The 26,503-nt window shown below is 40.5% G+C and overlaps 1 protein-coding gene across 4 annotated transcripts; it reads right to left on the bottom strand.

The window, feature by feature from the left end:
* Positions 1-182: 182 nt before the first annotated feature.
* Positions 183-23,817, bottom strand: LOC148895618 (tropomyosin alpha-1 chain). 4 transcript variants are annotated; one of them, XM_088999971.1, is made up of 9 exons: positions 23,471-23,817; positions 21,741-21,866; positions 5,569-5,702; positions 4,428-4,545; positions 4,282-4,352; positions 3,681-3,756; positions 3,468-3,530; positions 2,912-2,981; positions 183-1,182 (listed from the first exon to the last, which is right to left on the bottom strand). In XM_088999971.1, the coding sequence occupies exons 1-9, from the start codon at positions 23,582-23,584 to the stop codon at positions 1,100-1,102; spliced, it is 855 nt and encodes a 284-aa protein (XP_088856097.1). In that variant the 5' UTR covers positions 23,585-23,817; the 3' UTR covers positions 183-1,099. The 4 variants fall into 4 exon arrangements, with proteins under 4 accessions (XP_088856097.1, XP_088856099.1, XP_088856096.1 ...); XM_088999970.1 differs by lacking the exon at positions 183-1,182 and adding an exon at positions 2,018-2,201 and having other exon boundaries at positions 23,471-23,816; XM_088999973.1 differs by lacking the exons at positions 21,741-21,866; positions 23,471-23,817 and adding an exon at positions 17,437-17,937.
* Positions 23,818-26,503: the final 2,686 nt, after the last annotated feature.

The following is a 26,503-nucleotide window of genomic DNA, read 5'->3' as shown; positions in this document are numbered from 1 at the left end:
ATACCTGCTTATTAAATCATGTAGTTATTTAATATATGTGCTTAAAAAAAAGAAACACCAGAATTGTCATCTACTGATTCAGTTTCCTAAAAATACATACCCACACTCATATGAATGACAAAATACCTCAAATAACCATCGCACATCATTGGAATGCCCTCCCCGAAAAAAAGTCAAATCAGTCAACATTTTGTAAAACATTTATTATAGCGACATGGATTGAATTTGATTAACGAAGTACTTCAAATATGTATATAATCACAATTGGAGGCATATTGTAAATGACACTGGCAGGAGATGGCATTAAAAAAATGGTGTTGACAGGTTATTGTGCATGGTGAGAGTTTTCTTTGGTTTTGAAAGTTCCCCCCAAGGGCATTTAGAAGTGATCAAAATAACAAAATAAGAGGCTGGACTGCACCCAACATTATATCTGATCTGATTTCACAAAGCTTCCAGTGGTTTGGGGGTTACGCTTGCATATAAAATCTAAATATTGGCTACATTCTTGCAATTTTATACATGTAGAAAAAATATATGACAGAAAATTAAATCATAGGCAGTATACGCAATACGTTTAAATTAACTGTATTGTACCTGACCTTAAAAAAATGCCCATTCTGTAATACAATTGGGTGTCGTGTTGGACTAGACTGACAAAAGGTTGCTGCTTGTGTTCATTAGCTTTAATTCACCACTGGGTGTCGCTTCATATTCATTCTACCATTGGGAGCAGGAAAAAAACAGCTCAACTTCCATTTCTGCTTCTTCCTCAACTGGAAGGTGTGGCTGGATGAGTGGGATTTGTAAAACTGAAACGTTTCTATTTAAAGTGGTCAAAATACATTGCAGGGAGGCAATGTGTGTAGTTTAACAGGAACTGTGTGTTTTACTTCCAAATTTGCATCTTATATCAAAATAGTATTTATCATAATAATGACGATGATAGGAACAACAAGTTAATCCCTCTTACTCAAGGAATGCTGTGGAATAGAGTTGAATATTTATGGAATGTTACATCTCATCCGTGTGTGTCTGTGTGTGTGTGTGTGTGTGTGTGTGTGTGTGTGTGTGTGTGCGTGTGTGTGTGTGTGAGCATTTATAAACTGTTTAGTTCCTGCAGGGTCTGGTCCAGGACTTGATGCATGTCCAGATTTTCCTCTTTGGCATGTGACAATTTTTCTGGAAAGACAAGGACAAAAAATACACAGTAAACCCTCCACTATTGTGAAATGCAACCAATCATTTAAGTGTGATTATTAATTCCGCAATGGGGCTTTTTTCACAACAAAGTCTTGCCCCCAAGATACCATTTTGGAGTAAGTAGTGCAACATGCAAACAATCCCAACCACAATGATGTGCTTATCATGCAACCAACAGCAGATGCCTTTACTAGGAGGGAATGGCAAAATATGCACAAATAATCATTCAACCAACCAACCACAACATTTGGTTTCCCCGAAATAGTCAATAGGATAGAATAGAAAGAGCTGTATGAAATATGTGGCTGACATGAAAAACCTCTGCCAATTCCAAAATCAATAGAGTCTATCTATCTATCTATCTATCTATCTATCTATCTATCTATCTATCTATCTATCTATCTATCTATCTATCTATCTATCTATCTATCTATCTATCTATCTATCTATCTATCTATCTATCTATCTATCTATCTATCTATCTATCCATCTTTGCAGTATCAGCACAGATACAGTGATTAAAGAGGAAAACTATTTTGTGTGTATGATCATGTGTTTTTTATTACAACCACATCTATTTTTTATTTTTTATTTTAAGGAATCTCTTGATTTGAACGTTGTGAGCGCATGCAGGTGTAATGTTGTGACCGGTCAGTGTTAATAAAAAAAAATCAGGTCAAAGGGGAAAAGGAACTGCAGTCACACGAAGTCTCACCTGAGGCACAGCGGCACAAGAATGCGAAACAGCGAAAACGATGTCGCCGGGCGCTGTTGCACACGAACATGCAAGCATGAATGATGGAGAAGACACAAGTGACTTCGTAGGAAAACGAAGATTTTAATTTGGAGATGGCGAAATGGACAGAAGGCACGTTCGAAAAGATGAATTTGGGCAAGAGAAAGAGCCAAACGCTTCTACAGAGACGTCATGTCATTGAGGGCATGGTCCAGCTCCTCACTAATGGCTTTGTACTTCAGCTTCTGAGCGTAGAGCTCATCTGGATGGGCAGCAAGTACAGGCGGGTGTCGAGGAGAGCAGAGCCGGAAAAAAAAGCAGAACGAGATGCAGGCAGGCAGGAGGAGGAAGGAGAAGACAGAGGGAGGGGGGGGGAAAGAGGTCAGCATGAGAAAAACATGACGGATGGAATGACTGAACGCTTGTCCCTTTTCTCAGCAAAAATAGTTGAATTTACATTTGGAAAAGGTTGACACAATAAACACATCATCAAACTCTACCAATATAAATGAGGATAATGCGATCTGCTATTTATCATATCGATCCACACCCACTAAGGAGAAAACGAGTGGTTGTGACAGCTTTCTATTGGGTGAGACGGCAAAAAACGAAAAGTAGGTGTGACCTGCATTGGAGGTGCGCCGTGAATTTTGCCTCGCAACACGGCTGAAAGCGCGTACCATTTTCCACGCTCACTAATGTGTTGAAAGTGTTATTATTGGCACAATGACTATTAAAAGACAACATTTCAACATGTTTCGTTTCTTCCCTCCTCGTGACGGGAATTTTCCCCATTGGCAATATTTTCATGGAGGTTGTGATATTTTAGCTTTCGGATGGTATGATCGTGAAATGGGAGACCATCTTTGCGATTTCCAGTATGTCACGTAAAGTTGACACAATACAACAAATCGAATTTCCATTTGCGTTGTCTGCATTTTTGGACACAGTGCGGCAAAATTAAACTCGTACCTTCCAGGTCATCAATAGATTTTTCCAGTTTGGCCACTGTCCTCTCTGCAAACTCTGCACGGGTTTCAGCCTGGTGAAGACAAGAAGTGAATGGCACCCTTTTGGTCCCCAATTTTAGATTTGTAAAATGTCATTTTCGGGTTTTCCGTCTTAGAAATTAAAGTGAAAAGCAACGGTCACAGAAGAGCAAAATGTAAATCACAGGACGTCCTCAAATGATTTATGACACTGCAGATGTAAAGAATTATCAAACGGCAACGCCTTCGAAATGGAAGACTGAGATACCGGATACACATACAAAGACAAATAAAATTTACTGTAAGATGATGGATGGAAAACTTGGAAAACAGACCCTCAAAGTGCTTGGAAATGCCGATTTAACCCTTTCAGTGACAGCAGCTATGACAGTGGACAGCCTATTATATTATATTATCATGATGCATGATAGGGTTAAAGACTGATTTTTTTAAATTAGATTATCAATCACAAAATCTGTCACTTATTTCACGGTCTATGAAAAGATTTTTTATGGGAATGAATAGAACATCAAACACACCTCCTTCAGTTTGTCAGTGAGAATTTTGATCTCTTCTTCGTACTTGTCCTCCTTTTCTGAGTACTATAAACAAACACAACACATGGACACGATATTGTCACCCAACACGGTAGTGAGTCATCTTTCCGCTGTGACTTTTGGTGATGATTATATTTTGTCTTGCAGACAGAACAAAAAAAGGAACAGATTTGACCACTCATCTGACGTTCTCACCTTCTCTGATTGGGCTTCTAAGGACTTGAGGTTGTTGGTCACATTTTTCAGTTCTTCTTCTAGGTCGCTGGCTTTACTGTGGAAAGATTCACATCGACTTGAGTGCCATGGACGACAAAAGATTTTCGCGGGGCGGGGGGGGTATCAAGCACTGGTCAGCCCCCTGGAAATGTCTTTCCCTCCCAAGAGTGGGCAGAATTTGCCTTTTGTACAGCCACCCCCATGTCAAGCTCGGATGACTCCAGATCCATATAACTTAGGAATTAACTCATTTCTTCTGATGTCAGAGGAGAGTTTAAAATTTCTTACGGTGCAATCAATGTTTATGTAGTCCTAGAACTCAACATCTGTGGGTCCTGCAATTTGAGTGAAAATGACAAAAACCCTGGCACTGGAGTGGACACATCGTCTGGAGGTGAACGAGTTAAATACTTTTTAGTTCTGATAGTTGTACGTTACAAAATGAAAATAATTCCTAAATTGCACAAAATTTCACTTCAATTTTGATTGTCACATTCCAGCTTTATCTTGGCAGTGTACATACAAATTGAAAACATTGTCCTAAACTGTACCTCATCATTTTTATTATTATTTTTTTTACCATTCTGAAAGCTCGGCCCTCTCCTCGGCTCTCTCCAGATCTAATTCCAGGATCACCAGCTTGCGCGCCACCTGAAGGAAGAATAACAGGGATATTCAGCCTCTTTAAATCCCGTTCTTTAAATTCTTAAGAGACAATGTAGTGACCTCTTCATATTTGCGGTCAGCCTCCTCGGCGATGTGCTTTGCCTCCTTCAGCTGCATCTCCTGAATCTCCATCTTCTCCTCGTCCTTCATGGCTCGGGTTTCAATCACCTTCATTCCTCTAAGGCGGCATAGGGAAAGGTTAGTAAAACATGAAGCTGGTTTAAAAACAGAAGAGGTTTTCAACAGATTCTTCATGAGGTACTAGATAAAACTGAAATAATGGTGTTTGTTTCACAATTGTGTGTAGTACATCTACAAGATTCAATTAATTCCACAACCTTTGTGCTATCTAAGCAAAACGACATATAAGTAGACAAAAATAGCAAACTACATTTGAGTGTCGCGTAGTTTCATTTTGGTTAACATAGTTAATAGCAAGCCTCTTTATGTTGTTAGCTAACATGTGTGAGAAAACTGAAGTCTGGCTTATTCAGTTATCCCAGACAATTCATTTGATTACCAAAGATAAGGGAAGTCAAATATTTCCAAATAATTCACTTCTGATGAAAATATTGAAATTATGGCAATTATTTTAATGTCCACATTGTAAACAAAATAGATGTGGCGAACGCTGCTCACCCGCAGAAAAATGTTTTTTTTTTTCTGTGACTGTAGTGTCCTTAATGGGTTTGAAAGACGCTTATAAATTAAATGTTTTATTATCATTAGTAGTAGTAGTAGTAGTAGTACTAGTAGTATTATAACCTAACTGCTCGCAGAAATTGGTTGACCTGCTTTGAGGTTTAGCCTTCTATTGATGGTTTTTGTATCCATATTTGTATATGTACTATTTCTGTGCATATGTGGTTCAAGTTTATTCAACAAAATTGTCCATTGTCTATCCAAACTGCACCCTGAAAGCGTTTAAAAAATGAATCTGCATATACATTTTAATATCTTATAGAACCAAACATGCACAACTACCAATCGTTCACTGGGCACACATACTCCATGCTTGCAATTTTGTGCAAATGAACTACCGATTGCAATACTAGCAATGGTAATACTGTATTTGCATTGCAAGAGGAAGTATCACGTCATAGTACCAATGTACTTGCGCATGGAGTAATAGGAAACATGAAGGGAACATCAACGCCACCACATCCAAACAGCATATGCCATTAGAGAGAACGCAGCGAACCTCTCGCTCTCATCTGCAGCCTTCTCAGCCTCCTCCAGTTTCTGCAGCGCTGTGGCCAGCCTCTCCTGGGCCCGGTCCAACTCCTCCTCCACCAGCTGGATGCGACGGTTCAGCGCCGCAACATCACCCTCCGCCTGAAAGAGGACAGGAAAGGGGGAAGATACATTGAGTCATTCATTCATTCATTCAACTTTAACTCATCCAAGATGGGTGCATCCCCCGGCCGCCTTTCAATTCAACAGGAAGAGGCGGAAATGGCACAAACAGGAAAGGGTGAGAAAACTCCAATGTTTGATGAAGACCAGCAAAAAGAGAAAAATGACCTGCATCTTTATTTTTCTTATCAAGACAGAGCAGGGATTTCAAAAAATAAAAGTTTATTACATCCATATCGTCTCTGTTAATTGCTGAAAACATTTCTTCACTTGAAACTGTTGTAAGTAAAGACGAGTTTGCCAAGTAAATGCCCTAATCCGTTCCAAGTCATGGAAAAATACAAACGTAAATATGTAACAAATACATGTTACATGTTGATTATTACACAATACATGGGAGTGGTGAATAAAGTTAAAACTTTTAACTGTGTCATTAACTGTTTTTTTTTTTTTTGTTACCCTTTTTAGTTCATGTTCCCGATCAAACGTTTTGTTTTGTTTATTGCCTGGAGTTTTGGAAACAACTGATGCAAGTATATTTCTTTTTATTGGGATTTTAAATGCTTTGAAAATGTGCAAAGCAAGCATTAGCCAAGTGAGCAATCTAATAAACACTAACAAAATCACATTTATGTAAAACTATTAAAACGCCTCATAACCTGAGGGGCAAATGGGGATGCTGCATCAACACTTATCTACTACTTGTCTACACACTCATGGGATGCCAGGAAAGTGCTTGGTTATAGCCAACGGATTGACTATTACAATTCACTTCTCTTTTGGTGACCCTCCACAAACTTCAACTCATCCAGAATTCTTCATCACCAGAAGCTCATCCTTTCACCACATCACCCCCATCCTCCAAGAGCTCCACTGGCTCCCGGTCAAATATTGAATCCACTTTAAAATTCTTCTGTATACATTTAAAGCTATCCATAACTTTGCCTACCTAAACTTATCTGACCTTCTTCAAATTTCGATTCCCTCTCGTTCTCTCAGATCCTCTTCCTCCCTCCGCCTCTGTGTGTGTGTTATTATTATTAATTATTATTATTATTATTTTCATCTTGAGGCATTTTATAAGTTGAACATTTCATATGAAGAGAAATTCGCAAGTAAATGTACCACAGTAACTTATCAAGTGCAAAATGAAAAATATTTTTTTCTCTATTACTCTGCATCCTCCGAATAGTCCATCATCTTTGGTAATTTGCCTTTATTCCCAAACATTCATCATTGTGTGTAAATGCCAAAAGCTGAGTTCAATTACTTCAAGCGTATGTCAACAGTGCTAATGTGCATATTTGTTTTCCCACGTGTGAAATTGTGAATTGTCACGGCAGTTTGTGCTTGTATGTTACTTAGATTGGAATGCTTGTTAATCGCATAAATGAATGTCTTTGTTTGTGGTCAATAATCACACCATTGCCAACATCATGTGGCATTTATATGGCAGGGCTGGGTCAGTTTCCCCTGAAATTAGAAAGACCTCCCCTATGGGACAAAGTCAAAACATTCTGCTCAATGTGACACCCTTAAAGAAAATTCAAGCACTAAAAATGAACTTTAGACTCTGGAAAGAGAGCAGCTGGCAGTTTCTTAGACAAACATGATTCTGTGTTCAGTTACAGGACAGAAGTTACTAGGTCAGTGACTCATTAAGCTCATCGTGCTGTCCAGAAGTCAGATCGAGAGCGAGCCAGGGTGCTTTATGGTTGGATCAGTGGAGGGCCAAGTCATTGCTTTAGACATGTCGCAAAATTGAAAGCAGGGAAGAAAATAAGAAAATTGAAAGACGCCTTCAAAACTAGTTGTGGACCCCCGCGGTGTATCCACCAGATGTCTGGGTTTCTTCATTTCTGGGGTTTATGTCGTACTTTTGACTGTTCTGAATTTCTAACTACAGTGGGGCCTTGGCTTACGAACTTAATTGGTTCCCAGACAGAGTGTGTAAGGCGAAAAGTGTGTATCCCAAAAATTAATTTACCATAGGAAACCATTAAAATGAGAATAATCCGTTCCCAGGTCTCCATAAAATATAATTTTCAACTAAATAAGCCTTAAAACTACACACAATATACCTTATTCTATGTATAATAAATGTGCTATTGTATTGTAATGAAGGAAATACACTGCACTGTATAATAAAGTCACTTTATTTACATTTGTGATGGTCATTGATGGCTCTTAATTGACACCTGTTGCTTTCTGACTTGTAAGGTCTTACAAAACTGAGGCATCATTATCATTCATCATGTTGATGATTCTCATAGTCACAGTCTTTTCTGGATTGAACTGTTCAATAAAAGCTTGCACATCATTCCACTTAGCAGCCATCTCCTCCTCCTCGCCCTCAGATGACAACTTCTGAATGGCTTGCTTCTGCTTGTCCTATTGAAGGCAAATCAAATCCTCTGTGGTGAGGACCTCATTATGGTCAGCAACAACCTCCTAAATCTCATCTGCATCCACTTCGAGTCCCGTAGGTGCTGGCAGAGATTTTATTTCAACAAAAGACGCCAGTCCGATGATTCCACGAACCCGGAATAACGTGACAAAAGAAGGCGGGCGGGGCGATCCGTCCAGCCTATCAAGCTAGGCAAAATAAAATGGCACACGGGGGTGCAAAAGCCCGGAAAGCAACAAACTTCCACGATCGCGGCGAACAATCACCTCGGGCGAAGCAAACTCTTGGGCTGGCAAGTCCAAGACACTAGCCAGGCGCGATGCGTCGTAATCATGTCACTGGTGAGGTGACAGCGACTCGTTTAAATGTCCCAGTATCTGTGATTAGGGGATTCACAGCAGGCGGAGTTCGGGAGCGGCGGCCCCGCCTCAGGTGTCAACTCGCACGTGACAAGTTCGGTGTCATTAGTCACGTGAAAGCATCGAGTAAATAAATTATTTGTGTAAAGCTTTGTTGTGAAGGATGGTAGCAATGGTGTACTTAGCATATCAGTACCGGGCTCTTTATTTGTAGAATGGTAGTGGAAAGTTACTCTCAGAGCTTGATCGTGGCGTGGAGTCGAGCAAGTCGTACTGCGAAACTCCGTCCGATGCTGAGCAGGTGTCTGGGAGTTGCGTGTGTGTCTGAGTCCGAGATTATTCTGATCTTTTGTCCTGCGACGGCTGCGCCTTTATACCATTTCCAAGCGTGGGAAATGTGTAGGGCTGAGATTCACATGAAGGCCGTGGTGCGCACCTGTGACGCCACCTCGTTCGTGTTACTCAATGATCTCCTTCTTCTCCTCAACTGTAATTTAGTTTTGGGTCTTCTTCGGCTGAACACGAGTCTGTGGTGGAGTCTTTTTCTGTCCCATAACAGCAAAAGTATCGTTGAAGACGATCGACGTGTGCACTCATAGAAAGGGGGTGTGGAAAGGTAGGCCGGCTGGGGTGCTGTTCAGTCGTGTGCTTTGGTGTTCTTCCGCCGAAGATTACTCCACCAGCCGTGGCGGTGCGGCGCCCCGTGTGTATCCCGAAAAGTAGTGCTTAATCCAAGGTTTAATTTTCATAAATTTCACGTTCGTAAACCGAACATCTCGTGAGGCAAGGTGTTCGTAAACCGAGGCCCCACTGTACATCAAAATATGTCAGTCTTTCATTTGCTTACAGTATTCCAGTGCAGTAGAAGAGTCAATATTTGATTAAATATTTGTTTGAAAAAAATTATACGCCATAAATATAGCACAAAACAGTACATAAGTTGGTATCATTTTAATATACGGATCCATTCGGAAAGTGGATGAAACGATGACCAAGAGCGTCATTGCATTAATTGAGCAGTGGCTCTTCAGGGCCATTTATGCAGCAGACCTTCATGTAGCTGGTACGGGATCAATTCCCACTAAACTTTCTCGGCCATTGACAATGAAAAGGTTTGGTGGGTGTGAAATGGTTGAACCCTTCGAGGACTGCATAGTGTTGACTGGTGAGCATATCAAGGGCCTCATAGAGGTACTTGGTTCAAATCCAGGTCTGCCTCCCTGTGTGAAGTTTGCATGCGCTCAACGGGCCTGTGTGGGGTTTCTCAGTGTCTTCCGGTTTCCTACCAGATTTCAAAACCATGCATGGCAGGCTGATTGAACGCTCCAAATTGTCCCCAGGTGTGAGTGTGAATAATTGCTCGTCAATTCGTGCCCAGCGATTGGCTGGCAGCAGGTTCAGCGTGTCCCCTGCCAACTGATCAAAGATGGGCTGGGCTCCAGCACACCCCCGCAACCCTTGTGAGGATATAGCGAATTCGAAAAATGGATGGATAGATGGATGAACACTGTCTTGAAAAAAGCTGAAATTTTAAAGTGTTTGATTTTCAGCCAATGTTGGGATCTCGGATATTGCTTATAATCATTGAGCCAACCCTGATAAAAATGCTGACCTCTATTCTGCACACACAGAAGCAGCTGGAATATAAATACGGACTCCAGGAAAAAAAGTATCTTAATTGTTATGTCCAGTAACTTAAGGAAGGATATGACGAAAACCACCAGTTTCTACTTTGGTAGAAACTCCTGAAAATGAAACACGAAGTCTAGGGCCACGGGGAATTTGGGAGTAATGTTAAGTGTGGTATCAACCCGTCACTGGGTCAGTTGGATATTTCAGGAAATGAAGGCATGGTTTCCTTTGAAAAGCAACGCTAAGGAATCCATCTTGCCCGTGTGCTGTTTTATTCGTCTGGAAAGTCTTTCCACTTCACAACTTCTCTCTCTGTCTTTCTATTTCCCAGGGTCCAAATTCGCTGTGCCACTGCTGTCAGCGGCGGCTACTGACATCAGGCAGGAAATGTCTGGTGAATCAAAGCTGACGTTTGTTAAAACAGTTCCCAGCTGATAAGAGACGAAAACTGAACCCACCATGGTGTGAATGAAAAGCACTGAATCGACTCCACACTGTCAAATCTACTTTAAGTGGGCTGACATCTGTCGACAGCACATCTGGGTCGAGAGAACAAAATGTTGGGTGGAAACCTGAAATAACACAAATGACCTCCTACTTCCGGAATTGTGCACACCGACAGTACAAATGGAGTACAAACAAACAGGCTTTTCATGAGCTTCAGGTCAACTTGACTAGACGCGTGAGCGCACTTCCTGACAGACACATTACAAACACTCATTCAAATAAGCGCCACCTCCTCTAAAATGCAGACATAATTGCAAGGGTGCAACTTGTCAGAATGGCGTCTGTTGTCACGCTAACACAGACCATGGTTTTGGTGCTAACTGATGAGTGTGATCAGGTTTACCCAAAATTGACAAGTGTTTCAATATTTATTCAGGGTGAGTTTATACTGCTAATTCCTGTCCAAACTGCATTCACTGTATGCACAGAAATGTGAAGCTGTTAATTGTTCGCAACAAAAACACAGCTGAATATATTTAATATTTAAAAAAGTTCTGGTCAATTCTTCTATTGTTTTAAAAATGCGCTCAATGATGAAATGAGTCAGCTGCCCAGCAGTCGTAAATTTCCTTTACGAACAGGTCTTGTTTTTTTTCCTCCACAGCACCTACTTTGTACTTTCGAATATAGGGATTCGAATAGGGAAGTACCGTTCCTTAAAGACAAAATCATTGTGAAACTAGAACTGCGGTGAACTAACATGGAGACAAGAATGGACTCGAGCTTCTTCAAATGACTGCTGTCGAGAACACAAATCTGTCATTTGGAAAAGGTCCAGAGCCTGCAGGATTGACCTTAAAAAATACCGTGTCCAGATACACAATCTTGAATGGACTTTTACAAAGAACAAATCAAGGACGAGGAAGGCATGCATCTAATTTCGAGCCGATTCGAGGGCAGTGGGTTAATGAGCGATGTGGTTCAGTGGTTATTCCTGAAACAACTACTCCCTACCCAATATGTGAATAAGGGTGAGTGCAGTAGAACTTGGAAAACCAAGTGCATTGGGGAGTTGCTTTCATACAATCCAGTTTTGTGCTCAATGTCAGCATTTAACAGAAAACTTTGTTCAGGGGGGTGTTTGGCTGAGACCCCTGTTCATGTGTTGCTCATCTTAAAATTAAAAGACTTTTAGACTAGCAACTTTAAAATTCACGTTTACAGTTAATACAGATTTAGGTTGGTAAAAGTTTGATGCCAGGAATTGTTTTGTTTGTTTGTTTGTTTTTCATCCCAATATAATCAAAAATCTATACGTATGCAATGCCCCCCCCCCCCCCAAATGTACACAAAACTTGTAGAGGAGTGGTGTTTCCTACAATTGATCTATGAGCTGATTTTACTGTTGAATCCAGACCCAAAACAGGAAACCAGCTTTATATTGTCTGGGCTATCCAGAAATAGAGGTCAAACCGTTGAATGGTCCCCTGGTAAAGTAAACAAATCAGTCATAAAACCTTTTAAATGTCTCTTTTGGGCACAGGCTAAATACTACTGCCTGTTTTGAGGGGTGGTTTGAATTCAAGTTCTGTAAACCATGTAGACAAGTGAAGTCTGGGGATAATTGCAAGAAGTAAGCGATGGGATTTGTATAATACATTGATTTTAAATTTGCTGACAAGGCAATGTTGTTGTTGATTGGTCATTACTTTTTTCTTATACATCCATGACATTTGCCGTGGTCACTTAACCAATCCGGTCAGCTAAAACATCTTCTAGCTTCAGACTAATTCCGTCTTTTCTGGCACAGACAATTTTAACTTAATCACACAGTCTTGCTCGGCATAATCACATAATTATCTCGCTGCCACAAAGCCACTGACGTGGGTGTGTTCTCCTGAAGGCCTGCCGCTGACGATACGCAAACGATATGCGTTATATTTGGAAAGTTGAGCTAGTCCATGGAGAAATTCCAAAGAAAATACAGCATCCAGGAAGTCATTCTTTCCACAGAATTTCGAGTGTGAGGAGCATAAGTCAGCCATCGCAGACGTGATGACAACGTTAATTCATACATACCAAGTAGTCACAAAAGTTACGCTTACGATGGAAAGGACCGGCATTCTTCAACCCACTTCTGCATATTCTTGGGCGTTAATGATTGATCGTGACAAGAATAACTGGAATTGTTATAAAAGTGAGCAGGAGGGCTATGGAGCCATTGTACTCAGCGCTATACACTCCCAAAACTCTTCAAAATGGGTCATACATTGGAAATCTGAACTTTTAAAGTCTGTAAACTTGACAACCCGGTAAAATTTTCACTGGAATAACTGCATCACAATATCTTTGGGTTTTCTTCATTGATGACAGAACATAATTGTTGCTTCTGTTTAAGATGTTGGTTTTATTTTGGCTGCTATTCCACTTCCTGTTTTCTTTAACCCCCCTTCCTGTCAAAGCTACCGTGATTGCAGTTGTGCATTTGCCTTTTAACTGCAGTCTCCAGTTCTACATTAGCAGTTACTGCTAGCCACAAGCCACCAAGCTTGCACGTTTGTCAGTAGAATTGAAACATTGAAACAGATTGGGGAAAAATATCAAAACCTGAACAGACTAAAAGTCGACTACTATCACAAAGTGGACTGTGTTCAACTTTGGAGTCAATGTAACATTATTAGCATTGCGTCATGACAGGGAAGAGACAAATGGCAGCCTGACAATAACACAGATAGCTAGCAGACAGAACAGCAAATTCACCCTTTTAGGGACAGCAGTGACTACAGTGGAAACCAAAAAGTCAAGGCCCCGGGGCCAGATCTGTCCCTATGTCATTTTATGTGGTACACTGGAGCATATCAGGTGGGTCTACTATCATGATTCTTGCTGAATTCTGTCGATAAATGTCAATATTATTTATTGCGACTTCAAATGGCGTCGCGAACGTGGATGCCTTTACAGTAGCTGTCGATGAAAAAGTTTCTTCAGCCGTCATCTGTACTCATCACCCGAAGAGCTTCGTTGGCGAACTAAATTCGTGCTAGTAACTCTGGCCCAATATATATTCCTAATGGACAGAGGTGGCTGTGCCAGACTTCTGCTCTGACAGGTCCCTACTCTAAGGTTGGGGAAAGCAGTGGACTTCTCCCTGAAGCTAATCTGATTACTCATTTTGTTCTGTTTGATTACCTCTAATGTTCTATGCCTGGCTCTGATAATCTCATCAGCATAACCACCAGCAATGTCCATTAGGGATATATATAGAGCCAGAGTTACCAGCACAACTTTTGTTCCCTGACGTAGCTCTTCGGATGAGGAGCAAAACGTCCGACACCTTCAAAGAAGTACAGATGACAGCTGAAGACACCTTTTCATTGATGGACCACTCCTGTACAACTGAGACCTTAAACAGACATTTTACAGTAGCTGCTATATTTTGCTTTTCTAGTTATTCTTTTTCATTTCCTCTTCATAACTTTGAATTTACACAATTTGAGATGAATAAAAATTAATCTAATCTAATCTAAATGTCAAGACGTAACTCTTAAATGGCCCATGACAAAATATCAGTTTGATACTCCTGGGTTAGGTTACAGGTTATCATTATAACCAATTCATATAATCAATTATAATCAATTGCTGCTGTGGACTGCAAATTTCCCCATTGCAGGACGAATAAAGGTATTCTGATTCTGATTCTGATAAGTGCGTGAAATGTTTCAAATGCACCATTGCCAAACATTGAGTAATCAGTTGAATTTATAAATGCAGGGGTGGTGTGGTGGGGGGACATTACAGTACAGATTGAAATACGGCAAATTGCGCAAAATATAATTAGCTGCCCTGAATGACATCACCCTGCTTAAACGGAACCATCCGGCGACTTGAAGAAGCCACCAGTCGCTTCATTATGACAGCTGCGTTCATCACCACCAAATCTCAAGCCTGACGGCTGGCAGTCAAAATGCATTATGGGAAGAATAGCTGCCAAGGGTTGAAATGGGAAGATAAATGTGTGGAATAAAACTGAATCTTTCCAGTTGCAGCATTTTTTTTCTTGAATGGAACATTGGAGACAGAAAGCAAGAGTTGAGCTTGAAATGAACAGCAATTTTTTGGGGATATTAAACCTACGCCGCATTGCACATACAGTGAGACCTCAACTTACGAACTTAATTGGTTCCCAGACAGAGTGTGTAAGGCGAAAAGTGTGTATCTCAAAAACTATTTCCCATAGGAAACCATTAAAATGGGAATAATCCGTTCCCGGGTTTCCATAAAATATACTTTTCAACTAAATAAGCCTAAACAAACTACACACAACATACCTTATTCTATGTATAATAAATGTGCTATTGTATTGTAATGAAAGAAATACACTGCATTGTATCATGAAGTCACTTTATTTACATTTGTGATGGTCATTTATGGCTTGATGGAAGGGCGTTAGAGGTCGAAGGTCAAAGGGAATTGCTGTTTGGAAAGAGAGGCGCATTACATGAGGTCTGTAATTAAAGAAATAAACTGCTGTAAAATAAAGTTTTATTTACCTTTTTGATGGTCATTGATGGCTTATGGAAGGAGAGTCACCTTCCATATGGACTGTTGGTAACTTAACCTCTGGTGCTGTTCGGTCGTGTGCTTCCGCCGAAGATCACTCCGCCAGCCGTGGTGGGTGTGTATTATGAAAATAGTGCTTATTATAAGGTTTAATTTTCATAAATTTGACGTTTGTAAGACGAAAAGTTTGTAAGATAAGGTGTTGGTAAGTTGAGGTCTCACTGTACTTTGTCTTCCTGTGAGACTGGGCCCATAGTGACACAGGAAGTGCAGGCCAGATTTGGCAGGCGACATCCTGGGCAGGGCAGCCATGGTTACTCAAGCATGCGTACGTGATGGTAAACAAAATGCAGCTTCAAGTTACAAAACCAACTGCTTATGTAGAACTTCAAGCAGATCTTCAAGCAATTTTAACAGTGAGAGAAACACAACCAGGTCGAATTTCAGACATCACTGCAATAGTGGACATTAACACTTCTAAAAAGCCTGAAAGTCTAAATTACAAAGAGCCAGGATATTTCATTTTTAGCCAGAAATACCGCCTTTGTCTCTTTTGTCCCCGTTGTGAAATAATTATTCATGACATGAACACACTCAGCAATGCTTCTCTTTTGATCTCCCTGTGCACCACCGAAAGCGCTTTTGTGCCAGATAATAACTCCTGGTTGTCCTAATTCTTCACATATGGTATCGGAGCACTCCTGCTACACAACAGGATGATCTATTCAACTATATGGGCAGAAAGGAGGACAATATCTTTGACCTGAAAATACTATTTCAAATTGCATTTCAAGTTTAACTATCTTGTGATGATTAATTAATCACATCAAGTAATGAGAGAAATTGGAACCCATTATGTACTTGGCTGTAAGGAAGGCTAAGCAGGACCTTTCATTAAATCATTCCTCGTAATGTTATAGTCCCAACATCCCCTCTCACTGCGTCATATTTAATGAAGAAAAAAAGGATTTGTTTAGCTTTCCACTAGAGAATAAATAGAATCCAAACTGCCATTGAATGGCATTGCTTTTTGTCCAGTGCTATGTCTTAAATTAACATATTATACCGTAAGTGTTGGTATCGGTTGTTTAATCGATCAAGCCATAAAAAACTGTTCTTATATATTCGGCCTGCATTTTCACTCTTGTAAAAATACAGGGATACTATGTTACCAGTACCACTTCACCAGCCTCACATACAAGTATTGTATAGCTTCTATGTAAGAGCCCTGTCAGTCTAAGGTTTCTTACCTGCAATTTGAATGAAAATGACAAAAACCATGGCATTGGAGTGGATACATTTTGCACATTGTCTGGCAGTGAATGAGTTAAGGTTAACAACATTATGCAATTATCCTCTGCAAAATGAATAATAAGCTTACTTAGATGACAAATGAGTTCCGGCAGAGGACCGTCAAGACAGTTTCTTGACGGCCCTTGGCAGAAGATGCTAGGCAGGTGCGATTGCAGCATGGTAGGTTTGCCGGTCCCACGGGCCCAAAGGTCGAACCGGTTTACCCTACCAGAATCATATCTATATAAAATTAAGTCATGAATGTCCAAGCACACACAGACTTTTACGACAAAACCGCAAAAGGCTCATTCAAATCCCATGACCACTCAGCCATTTATTTGATGGATAACCATGGCCATTCTGCAGCTCCTGTTTAAGACGATTGATAAGAAATAAACTTGCTCCACACTTTTTTAATGAGGACAGAAGCAAGCAGCAGTGCTCGCATATCATTTCAGAAGTGCAGACAGTTATATTTTAAAACAAAAATACAGGCAACATTTGAGTAAAATGTGTGGAGATCTTTAGTAAGTGAAGGTTTGTGGATGTTTGGAACGGAGCTCAGGATTCGTACAGGGCTCCAATAGGTTTCAGATGTGCCACCTTCTTATTCCTTCCCACTTGGCTCTATTTGCTGTAACTTTGCATGTATGCAATTCACTGAATTGAATATGTAGGCTTTCAGCCTTCTTTCAACATTTTAATTGATAAAAGGAGAGATGGAGATGAGGTTTGAGTGTACTGAGCAGGAGGCTGCATTGCGCATGCGTATAGATATGCAAGAATCAAAAGTTTTTTTCCACCCACTTGAAAGGGACCAACGCCTTGCATTGTGCCACAATCACACCCGGCAACCGATCATTGGCACGATTTTATTATTGGCCTTTACTTTCCCGAATAACTGAACCATAATCGTACGGTACGCTGTAACGTGTTGTAAACCAAGAGCTAAAAATAACCAACCTGAAGGCAACATAAACGCGGGGAAACGGGACAAAAAACTTGATTTTCTCACTTTCTCCCGAAGCTCTCGTTCGCTGTCCAGCTCCCTTTGCAAGACCTGTGCCCGGTCCTCGGCGTCGTCCGCCTGCTGCTGCAAACACTGGATCTTTCGCTTGACAGCATCCAGAGAGTTCAAACCTGCCATTGTCGACCAATTTTAGCAACTAACTTTACACTACACGTGGACGGAAAATGAAAGGATGTCCAAAAAGGTGACCAAAAACTGTCCTTTCTTGTTGTTTTTTTTCTTAAAAATGACCACTTCACAAGTAAAAACAATTGACTTGAAATTTTGAATGAGCATACAAAAAGAGGTCCAACTAAAGTCTCGACACCGGAGACGTTCAACAAAAACGATACGTGATAAAGCCCAGGAAGTAGGAATGTTTCATTGGGTGGGATGGATTCAATCGAGGCCGAAAAGCGTCGAGACCTGGTTGGGGGAGAAAGGTAAGCAGTCTTCAGGAATGTAGCCGTTTAAGGGGGTTTTGGTCCGGACACTTGGAGGAATAAATGAAAGCAGAGTGAGTGGAGGAGATCACATCGGAGGCCACCGGAGGAGAGCTGTGATTGGATGGGGAGGTCACAGGAGGCGGGGCCTAATTGATGCTTATGGGGATGTGTAAAAAGTTAATTTTTGTGGCTCATGGGATCAATTTAATCTGCCTTCGAAAGGAAATAACTAGATATACAATACAATAGAGTACAGTCAGCAAGGTCCTCTTTGCTGCACTGAAATCTGTCAAATTATATTCTAATATTTGTTTCACGAAAGTGTATTACTGTCATTTACTTACAACGGTATATTCATTTTACTTGACTGCACTGCTTCTGGTGCATGAATGCTGATGCTAGTAATGAGACAGATTCCGTATTAATAATAATAATAATAATAATAATAATAATAATAATAATAATAATAATAATAATAATAATAATAATAATGATAATAATAATAATAATAATAATAATAATAATATAAAATTATAATAATATAATAATAATATAAAAATAATATATTAAGCAACTTATAAAATGTAAGGTGGCTATTTTTGTTTGACAGCCCGCTAGATTATTATAGCTCTGATATTTTATTGCTCCCCTTTCATCTATAACTGCTTCAAATAACAAAATGTATTCAGGAAAAGTGGTTCGGGCACGACTGAACAAAAACAACTTCTTCCCCCAAGCCATTAACTCTTTAAACGGTAACCCGAATAGAACTGTAGTGACTCTTTACAATTTTTTGATGATGATACTAGTGCAGCGTGTTCTACCGGAAACACATTCCTTGTGTGTTCTACATACTTGGCAAAAAAGATGATTCTGATTCTGACTGTCTGTGTCATATGTGTTGTGTTGTATTATTTTGTTATTTGACTTTAAGATGACGCCACATGAGTGGCTGCCTTTGTTGTCGTTCCAATATTTTGTTCTACTTCTTCTTTTCATAACTTTACTGCTGTGAATTGGGAATTTCTTTATTGTGAGACGAAAAAAGGTTTTGTTATCTTATTTAAAGTTGACATCTTGTGCCATAGACTGCATAGCAGTTTGGACTTTGATATATTTGTTCATACTTCCCAGGTGTCTTCAGAAAATGTTATTTAGCTTGCATAATGAGGAAGAAGAGAACATGGAAGTGGAGCAGGTGACATGTAAGTAATTACTCTGTGTTGCTTGAGTTACTTTGTAACTATATTTAGCGACTTTTCCAACCCCTCCAGCCACCCCCCTCCATAAAAAACAACAACTTTCAACAAATCTAGAGACTTTTGTGGTTTTATGGAGACTTTTGCAGAATCGTAGACACAGCAGCAGATGTTCACCAGATTGCGAATGAATGGGGCAAATTATATTGACTTCACTGGTGAATTTAACCATGAAAAATGTTTTGTCCCATAAAAAATGTTTCCTTGACAAATCATTTGAAAACATGCATTTTCATTTAATAAATCAAAAGCACATAATATGACACATTAATAGTACAGCCATTACTCAACTGATATAAAATGACTCCATATACAAACTCATGACGAGACACCAGTTCAGTCAACACGTCAATGATTAATGCTCTAATCATGCCATTTTTTTCTCACTCTTGTGGCATTTTCCTTTTATGCGTGTGATACTTGGCAAATGATATTCAAGTCTGTACATCAAAAGAATGCTTCAAGAGACAAACAAGTTGGCCAGTAGCACAAGAGAAGCTGTCGTCTGATTTGCAACGGAAATGCTGGAAGGGTAGATTTCATTGGAGACAGGAGTGCTGGCTTTTCTATTTGCCTTTGCTACATTCCTGACATTCCGAAGTACCCCCCCCCCCCAGTCTTCTCCCATCACAGTGCCCTGAAGAAGTATTTGTTTTCACTACTGTTATCATTAGCTTCATTGTGTCTATTTGGTGCCGCTGTGTCTTTTCTCAAACTTTTCTGAGATGCACGGCTGCTTGACTTGCCAGGAGGTGTGTACCTGTCCAATGGAATTCTGTCTTTACAAAGATAATTAATAAGTGCACATTTGCACCAATGATGAACCAATATGCAAAATGAAGGTATCTAAAGGCACAATATAGAAGTATTAGATTTCTTCTATTTAACCTAACAGGCTGCCCTCTGAGTGGGTCAGCTTAATAGAGTATGACATGACGAAATAAGTGACCGAAAGATTCAGTGACAGAATATTTGACACCATACACATGGCTTTGGATCGCTCTTGAAATACAATTGGAATTAAGAGCTCTTCAAACTATTCTGAGTTTATTGAAACAGAGCAGGCGCTTAATCCGGCGTGACTCACTGACACACTTCCCTTTCCTTTGTGTGTTCTACTACACTGCATTTCCCTGGGATATCCTCCAACAGTGTCTACTATGCTTCTTTCTCAAGAATGTTTACTCAGTAGTCTTATGTGAATGACGCCTACCTATGATATGAGTCTGAGAAGGGTCTTGATGTGTATGATGGTACCCAAATAAAGACTTTAGGCTTGCTTGGATTTGTCATCTCTGTCACAAACTCTGTAAAACTGCCAATGAAGTGAGTTATTACCCACTAAAAAATCATAATGCTAACAAACAAAATGCAATTCAGTATTTTCCTGGTCATAAATAAATCCATGAACCGCCTTCATCTGAAATCATACAAGACTTTTCAACTGGCATGAAAATAAATTCCAAGTCTTCACTGCTTGGAATGTGAGTCCAATTACTTCATTGTAAGGAACTCGGTGGATGTCCTTCCTTGTCTCTTACCATCAATGTTTTTGAGAAAAGGCATTAAAAGATTTCTTTGAAGAAAAAAAGCACATCCTAACTGAAATGGATCTAGTCAGGAATGAAGCAGACCACACACATTACTGAAGTTTCAAACTCTGAAAACTTAACTTACTGGAATGATTTTCCTTCTGAGACTCAAGGGAGGTTCACACTTCTAAGGATACTTAATCCCTTCCGCCACATGAAAATACTGATGTGTTCAAGGCATGTCAAAGGGGATATTTGCTTGAGTGGCAGACCTGGGACATGCTGGCCTGTAAAGGACCTGAGTTCTCCTGGGAAAGTTGGAGGCTGTTGTCAGAGACAGCAAAGTCTTTCCTGCCCCGACCCAAAAGAGCAGTGGAAAATGGATCGATTGTATAAATATGCCGGCTTCAACTTCCATTGACTTTGGTAGAGTACGTAGAGAACATATAGGAGAGTATGAATAACTGAAATGGGAACTGTTGACGTGGTGTGTGCGTGTGCGTGTGTGTGTGTGTGTGTGTGTGTGTGTGTGCGTGCGTGCGTGCGTGCGTGTGTGTGTGTGTGTGTGTGTGTGTGTGTGTGTGTGTGTGTGTGTGTGTGTGTGTGTGTGTGTGTGTGTGCGTGCGTGTGTCTTGGTTAAAGCGAACACTCATCTTTCAGGAGTGGCTACACAGGAATGCGCCGAGTGTCTAAAGATCTCCAAAGTGGTCACGGCGGATCAAAGCGAAGCCATAGCTGGCTCTCCGTTCCAGAGTCCGGCTGTGGAATGGCAGACTCTACACTGCTCAATAGAGGCTTTGCCGTGAGTCAAGTGTGGAGTCAGCAAGTTATTAACATGAAGGGGAAAGTGAGTCGACTTGAGTGATGTGAAAGTTGTTTGACCCTTTCTTTGGAAATGTGTGTGTGTGTGTGTGTGTGTGTGTGTGTGTGTGTGTGTGTGTGTGTGTGTGTGTGTGTGTGTGTGTGTGTGTGTGTGTGTGTGTGTGTGTGTGTGTGTGTGTGTGTGTGTGTGTGTGTGTGTGTGTGTGTGTGTGTGTGTGTGTGTGTGTGTGTGTGTGTGTGTGTTGACTCACATCTGCAGCTTTCTTCTCAGACAGTTCCAGTTTTTCCTGAGCATCCTTTAGACCTTCAGAGAATTTATCCAGTTCATCTTCTGTCTGCTTCATCTTCTTTTGGAGGTCAAGTAGCTCTTCTTCCAGCTGTAGATGAAAACATGAAATTCAGTCGGATATGTTGATATCGGCTCCAGAGAAGTGACTCAATTTTCAATCTTGCTTATCTTCCTCAGTGGAGCCTATTCCAGCTGATTTTGCACAAGGGGCCGAATACATCATCAACTGGTTGCCAACCAATCACATGCTACATGTAGACAAACAACCATTCCACTCACATTCATCACAATTGAAAGGCTTGCAAAGCCCAGAGATGAAAAAGTGGCGAACATACTGCATGTCACTTCTGACACACAATCGCTGCCCATTGAAAATGATACGAATAATATAAGCACATCAGTTATCTAAGACACATTTTCTTTAATTTTCTTTAATTCCAATGTACTGTATGCAACTTACCTGTGTATTGATTGGCTTGCAGGCATTGTTTGGCTCTACTGACTCATAGGAACATAAGTCAAATCCATTCCACAATGTCTTTGCCACTGTCTCCTCAGCACAACTGTCATTATTTGGAATAAAATGCACATACAAAACCTTGATACTCTGTGTACAGTTAAATAGTTCACCTTTAAATCCTTCGCCCTTCACATGCTCATGCTCTGATAAGAGTTCCCCCTATAGCGCACAATCATTGTCTCGTCCACTTCTGTTTCCAAAATTAGTGCCGTTATCAGTGAGCAGACACTGTTTCCAGTCAGCACTGAGTGTGTGTGTGGCCCTGTAAGGCTTGCATACTAATTAGTTGTGTTCTGTGTTGGCTCCACATGTCAGATAAGCTCCATAGGATGCTCTCTGACAGTCCTCATTTGTCTTGCGTTCCGGTTGGATATTTTATATGAAGCAAAAATATAATCGAAAACAAATAACTTGTAGGTGTTAGCTTTGTTGTTCCTGGCCGGTGTAAGAGGTTGCTCCTTGCAAATAAATTAAAACCAAGCCATTCAATACAGTAAACAAACACTGGGGAATGTACATCAATGAGAAACGTGCTTTCAGAAGATCTGCTCTCATTTGTGTGCTTTTGCATCAGCAGCCAGATAAGAATATTTTGTGACTGAATGTCAATATGTTTTTACAAAGTAGGCTCCTCATTTGTAACTCAAAGTACTTTTGAAATCATAGAAGTGACATTGTTTATTCTTCTCCCTTTCCCCGGTTGACAATTGCAACAAGTGGCAAGGAAAACGGCCTGTTCATCTTGCTGTGTTATGATCATAAGAGAATTATTTTAAACATTAATTGTATCTAATTGATTCCTTATTTAGTCTTAACACATTATTGTATATTAATACTGTCTTTAACCCTCATATTGTGTTGAAAAAAATCATGACGATTATGTTGTGGGTGATTTTACCCCTATGTAAAAATCCACACAAAACATTCAAATAATAGCTGACATCATCAACAACTGATAACATCTGAGATGTTATAAAATACTTCAAAAGAGAGACAACATATTTTCTACCCCATTGGGATATTTTAGAACTGTTTTGAAGAAACAAAAAGGAAAGGACATCCACTACTACTTGAATCAACACAAACATGGAAACGAGTAAAATGGACCCCTTAACATAATATCAGGGTTAAGTGACATCACTTGCATCAATGTGTCCTCTTCACAAACCCACCTGTTTACATTTATCCTCAGCCGCCTTCTTGTCCGTCTCTGCCTGTTCTGCCCTGTCGATGGCATTCTCCTTGTCCAGTTTCAGCATCTGCATCTTCTTCTTGATGGCCTCCATGGCGACTGCTTGCTCGGCTGTGGTTTGGTCAGACGAATGGTTTCTTCCACGGTGGCTGCGTGGTGTGAGAGGCTAGGAATGCTCTTGTCAGTGGGTTGAAGGAAGTTGGAGGTAGAGTAGAAGGGGATGTTACGCTCTATATTGGGGAGTGATGTATAGTGCCACGAAACCTGCCCACAGGTCCTCCAATCCTGCCCCTCTCATCCATCTCCCCCGACTATCACTCTCCTACACTTCACCCTATCAATGCACTCATCCAAAAACGGAATGGTCTGTTTAGCTCCCTCGGTCTTCACCCATGCACCGTGTCCATATTTGGGGTAGTGTATTTTCATGAAGTGCTGTGCAGGAGAGAGCACAACAAACCCAACAAACAAGATAATATAAACAGGAGAAAGAGAGCGGAAGGAGGAGGGAGAACTTACTGTAACAACATGTTGTGGCATCCCCATTATAAATAAGACAGAGTCCTCGTACTGGAATGACAAAAAAGCAAGTACTAATATTATACAAAAGTCTTGTCGACCAGCTCTAGCTGCACCACTTTAATAAATTTGTAGTCTTTGGAACAGTTGTGCAATGTTGCATAAAATCACACTACAATGGATCTTATGGAGGGAGCCCAGCCCAACTGTGCGCGAGATGTTTTGAATTTGGTACTACGATGGACAATGTCACGGTTTGCAAGGTTGTGATGGCGGGTGTGGATCCCAAAAAGCAGGCTGGAGGGAGCAGGAGGTTGTTTTTTACCAATTGTATTAAAATAAAGTCAGCAGGAACAAGAAAGTCTGCCAAGGTTAAACAAACACATGCACAGCGTACAATGCATACAATTGCATACAAAGCTAACAACAGCATTCAACAAACAACAACAATGACCCGACAGCGAATGGTCGTGCTGGGAGTCCTTTTGAGTGTCACTGATTGTAACGACCAGCACCTGCGAGGCAGCAGGCAGGGCTGACAGCGCTACCCATTGGTCGCCAATCCGAACGTGGCAGTCCGCCAAGGCTCGAGACGACCAGCACCTGTGCAGGTGCAGGCGGGGCCGACAGCGCCACCCGTTGGTCGCCAACCAGATCATGACAGACAAACTCAGTTAGAAAAGGCTGGTTGTGCCCTTGTGAGAAGGAAAACAGTCCAATTACTTCCAGTTCAATGGGAAATGCTTTTCTCGTTCACTTTAAAATTCACTTTATAACAGCATTGTTAACTCATTCACTGCCATTCACGAGTTTATTCGAAAATTGAATATATGACATAGAGGGCCATTCCCGAATTTGTTTGAGTTTGTTTTTTGTTTTTTTGTTTGGGTGCCAATAAAGTGCTGGTCGTTGCCGCTGGCAATATTTTTTCCCTTCCACAAGGGGCAGCATTTTATTTCTATGTTAGCGCTTTGTTCCAGCTGGTTGTTAAAGCGCTATATAAACCAATATATGTGTTTTGTATTGTATTTTGGACAGACACCCTCATTTCTAGCTCATATAACTCCAGTCCCATATAATTTAGGAATTAACTCTTTTTTCTGATGAAAGAAGAGAGTCTAAGGTTAATACTGTATTGAATGTTTATGTAGTCCTAAAACTCAATATTCCTGGAATTCGTGTGACAATGACAAAAACCCGGGCACTGGAGTGGACACATTTTTGCCCGTCTGCAGTGAATGAGTTAACACGTCTAATGGTGGAAAAGCATTTTCCACAAACCTGGAACATTTCAAACTACAGAAAACTTGAGTTATATTATACACTTTTGTGCCACTTTATCATTAACATATTCTCATATCTCACAGTGTGGCTGATGAGTGTCATACTGTAAATGTGTGGCACATTCCTTCCAGTTCCACCCAAAAAATACCACTTGGATGTTATTTGCTGCAATGGAATCCGAACATTGACCAAGCATCATTTTGGTCAAAGTGTCACTGTAAAACGTGCATTTTACGAGGAGAAAATCTGTTAAATGCAGATCCCAGAAAGTCCACTGAGAGCCTGTTGCAAGTGGCTGATACATAGAGCAGCTGTCAGAAATCCTGATGTGGAGGAGCAACCACAACCTCGGTGTCACTCAGCATGTGGAGCAGAGGAGATGAAGCAGACGGAGGGAAAAAGAAAAATTGCTGCAGCTGCAAAGCTTTTAAACAGTGAGTGAGGGGGTTTGCGGTTGGCAAGAATCAGTCATTGATTTCAGATGATGTTTACTTATTGAACTTGGGTTACCGATTGAAACAGAAAATATTGAATATATTTTTCAAAACTGAATGTTTCAAAAAGCAAACATTTTATCTATCTGGATGAAACACTGATAACATTCATTGTCTTTTCGATATAAACCATAATACAAAATAATCCATGCAGGGAAAAAAAGATTAAATTGGAAGATAGAGGGCAAAAGCATCAAACACTACAACATATGAAATGCTAAAAGCCTCAAAACAGAACACTGAAATGATCGAGAACAAAGGCAAGATGGAAAGACAGACCGACAGATGGATAGACTGATATCAAATGAATTTTATTCCCATGAGGGAAATTAAAAGTCAGGTGATCCCAGCATGCACAGTGTACAGGAAATGGTCTCTCCGCCACATTTAATTCAAAGCCTCAGGACGGCTTTTCACTTTCCATGCTGTGTTCCAGTAAAAATAAATGCAAGGCGAATTTATTCGATGTGTGAAAATCACAACAGGAATCTGTGGCTGGAATATGACGTTTCCGTCTGGTTGGCTACAGTTCGCCATTCTTCACCAATTATCTGCTACGATCACACTCACTCAATGCGACTCTTCCCCTGGATCTCATGAGATTTTGTAGCCGTACTAGTTAGTGTATACATCCCAGTGGAAATTGCCACTGCCCTGAGGCCGGAAACAAATCTCATGATTCACCTGGACAAGACAGCACCTGGATTCTGTTAATG

This window comes from Hippocampus bargibanti, linkage group LG07 (assembly GCF_051943395.1).
Source record: "Hippocampus bargibanti isolate YZ-2025 linkage group LG07, ASM5194339v1, whole genome shotgun sequence".
NCBI classification, from domain to species: Eukaryota; Metazoa; Chordata; class Actinopteri; order Syngnathiformes; family Syngnathidae; genus Hippocampus; species Hippocampus bargibanti.
The sequence above is the reverse complement of the archived record's forward strand: the minus strand, read 5'-3'. Positions and strand labels throughout refer to the sequence as shown.

Coding starts and splice junctions, on each gene's coding strand:
- LOC148895618 (XM_088999971.1), bottom strand. CDS start 23,584: ATGGAGGCCATCAAGAAGAAGATGCAGATGCTGAAACTGGACAAGGAG. Junction 5,703..21,740: donor CTGAGAAGAAAGCTGCAGAT/GTGAGTCAACAC, acceptor GTCCTCTTTCAG/GCGGAGGGTGATGTTGCGGC. Junction 3,757..4,281: donor AGGGCCGAGCTTTCAGAATG/GTAAAAAAAATA, acceptor ATCTTTCCACAG/TAAAGCCAGCGACCTAGAAG.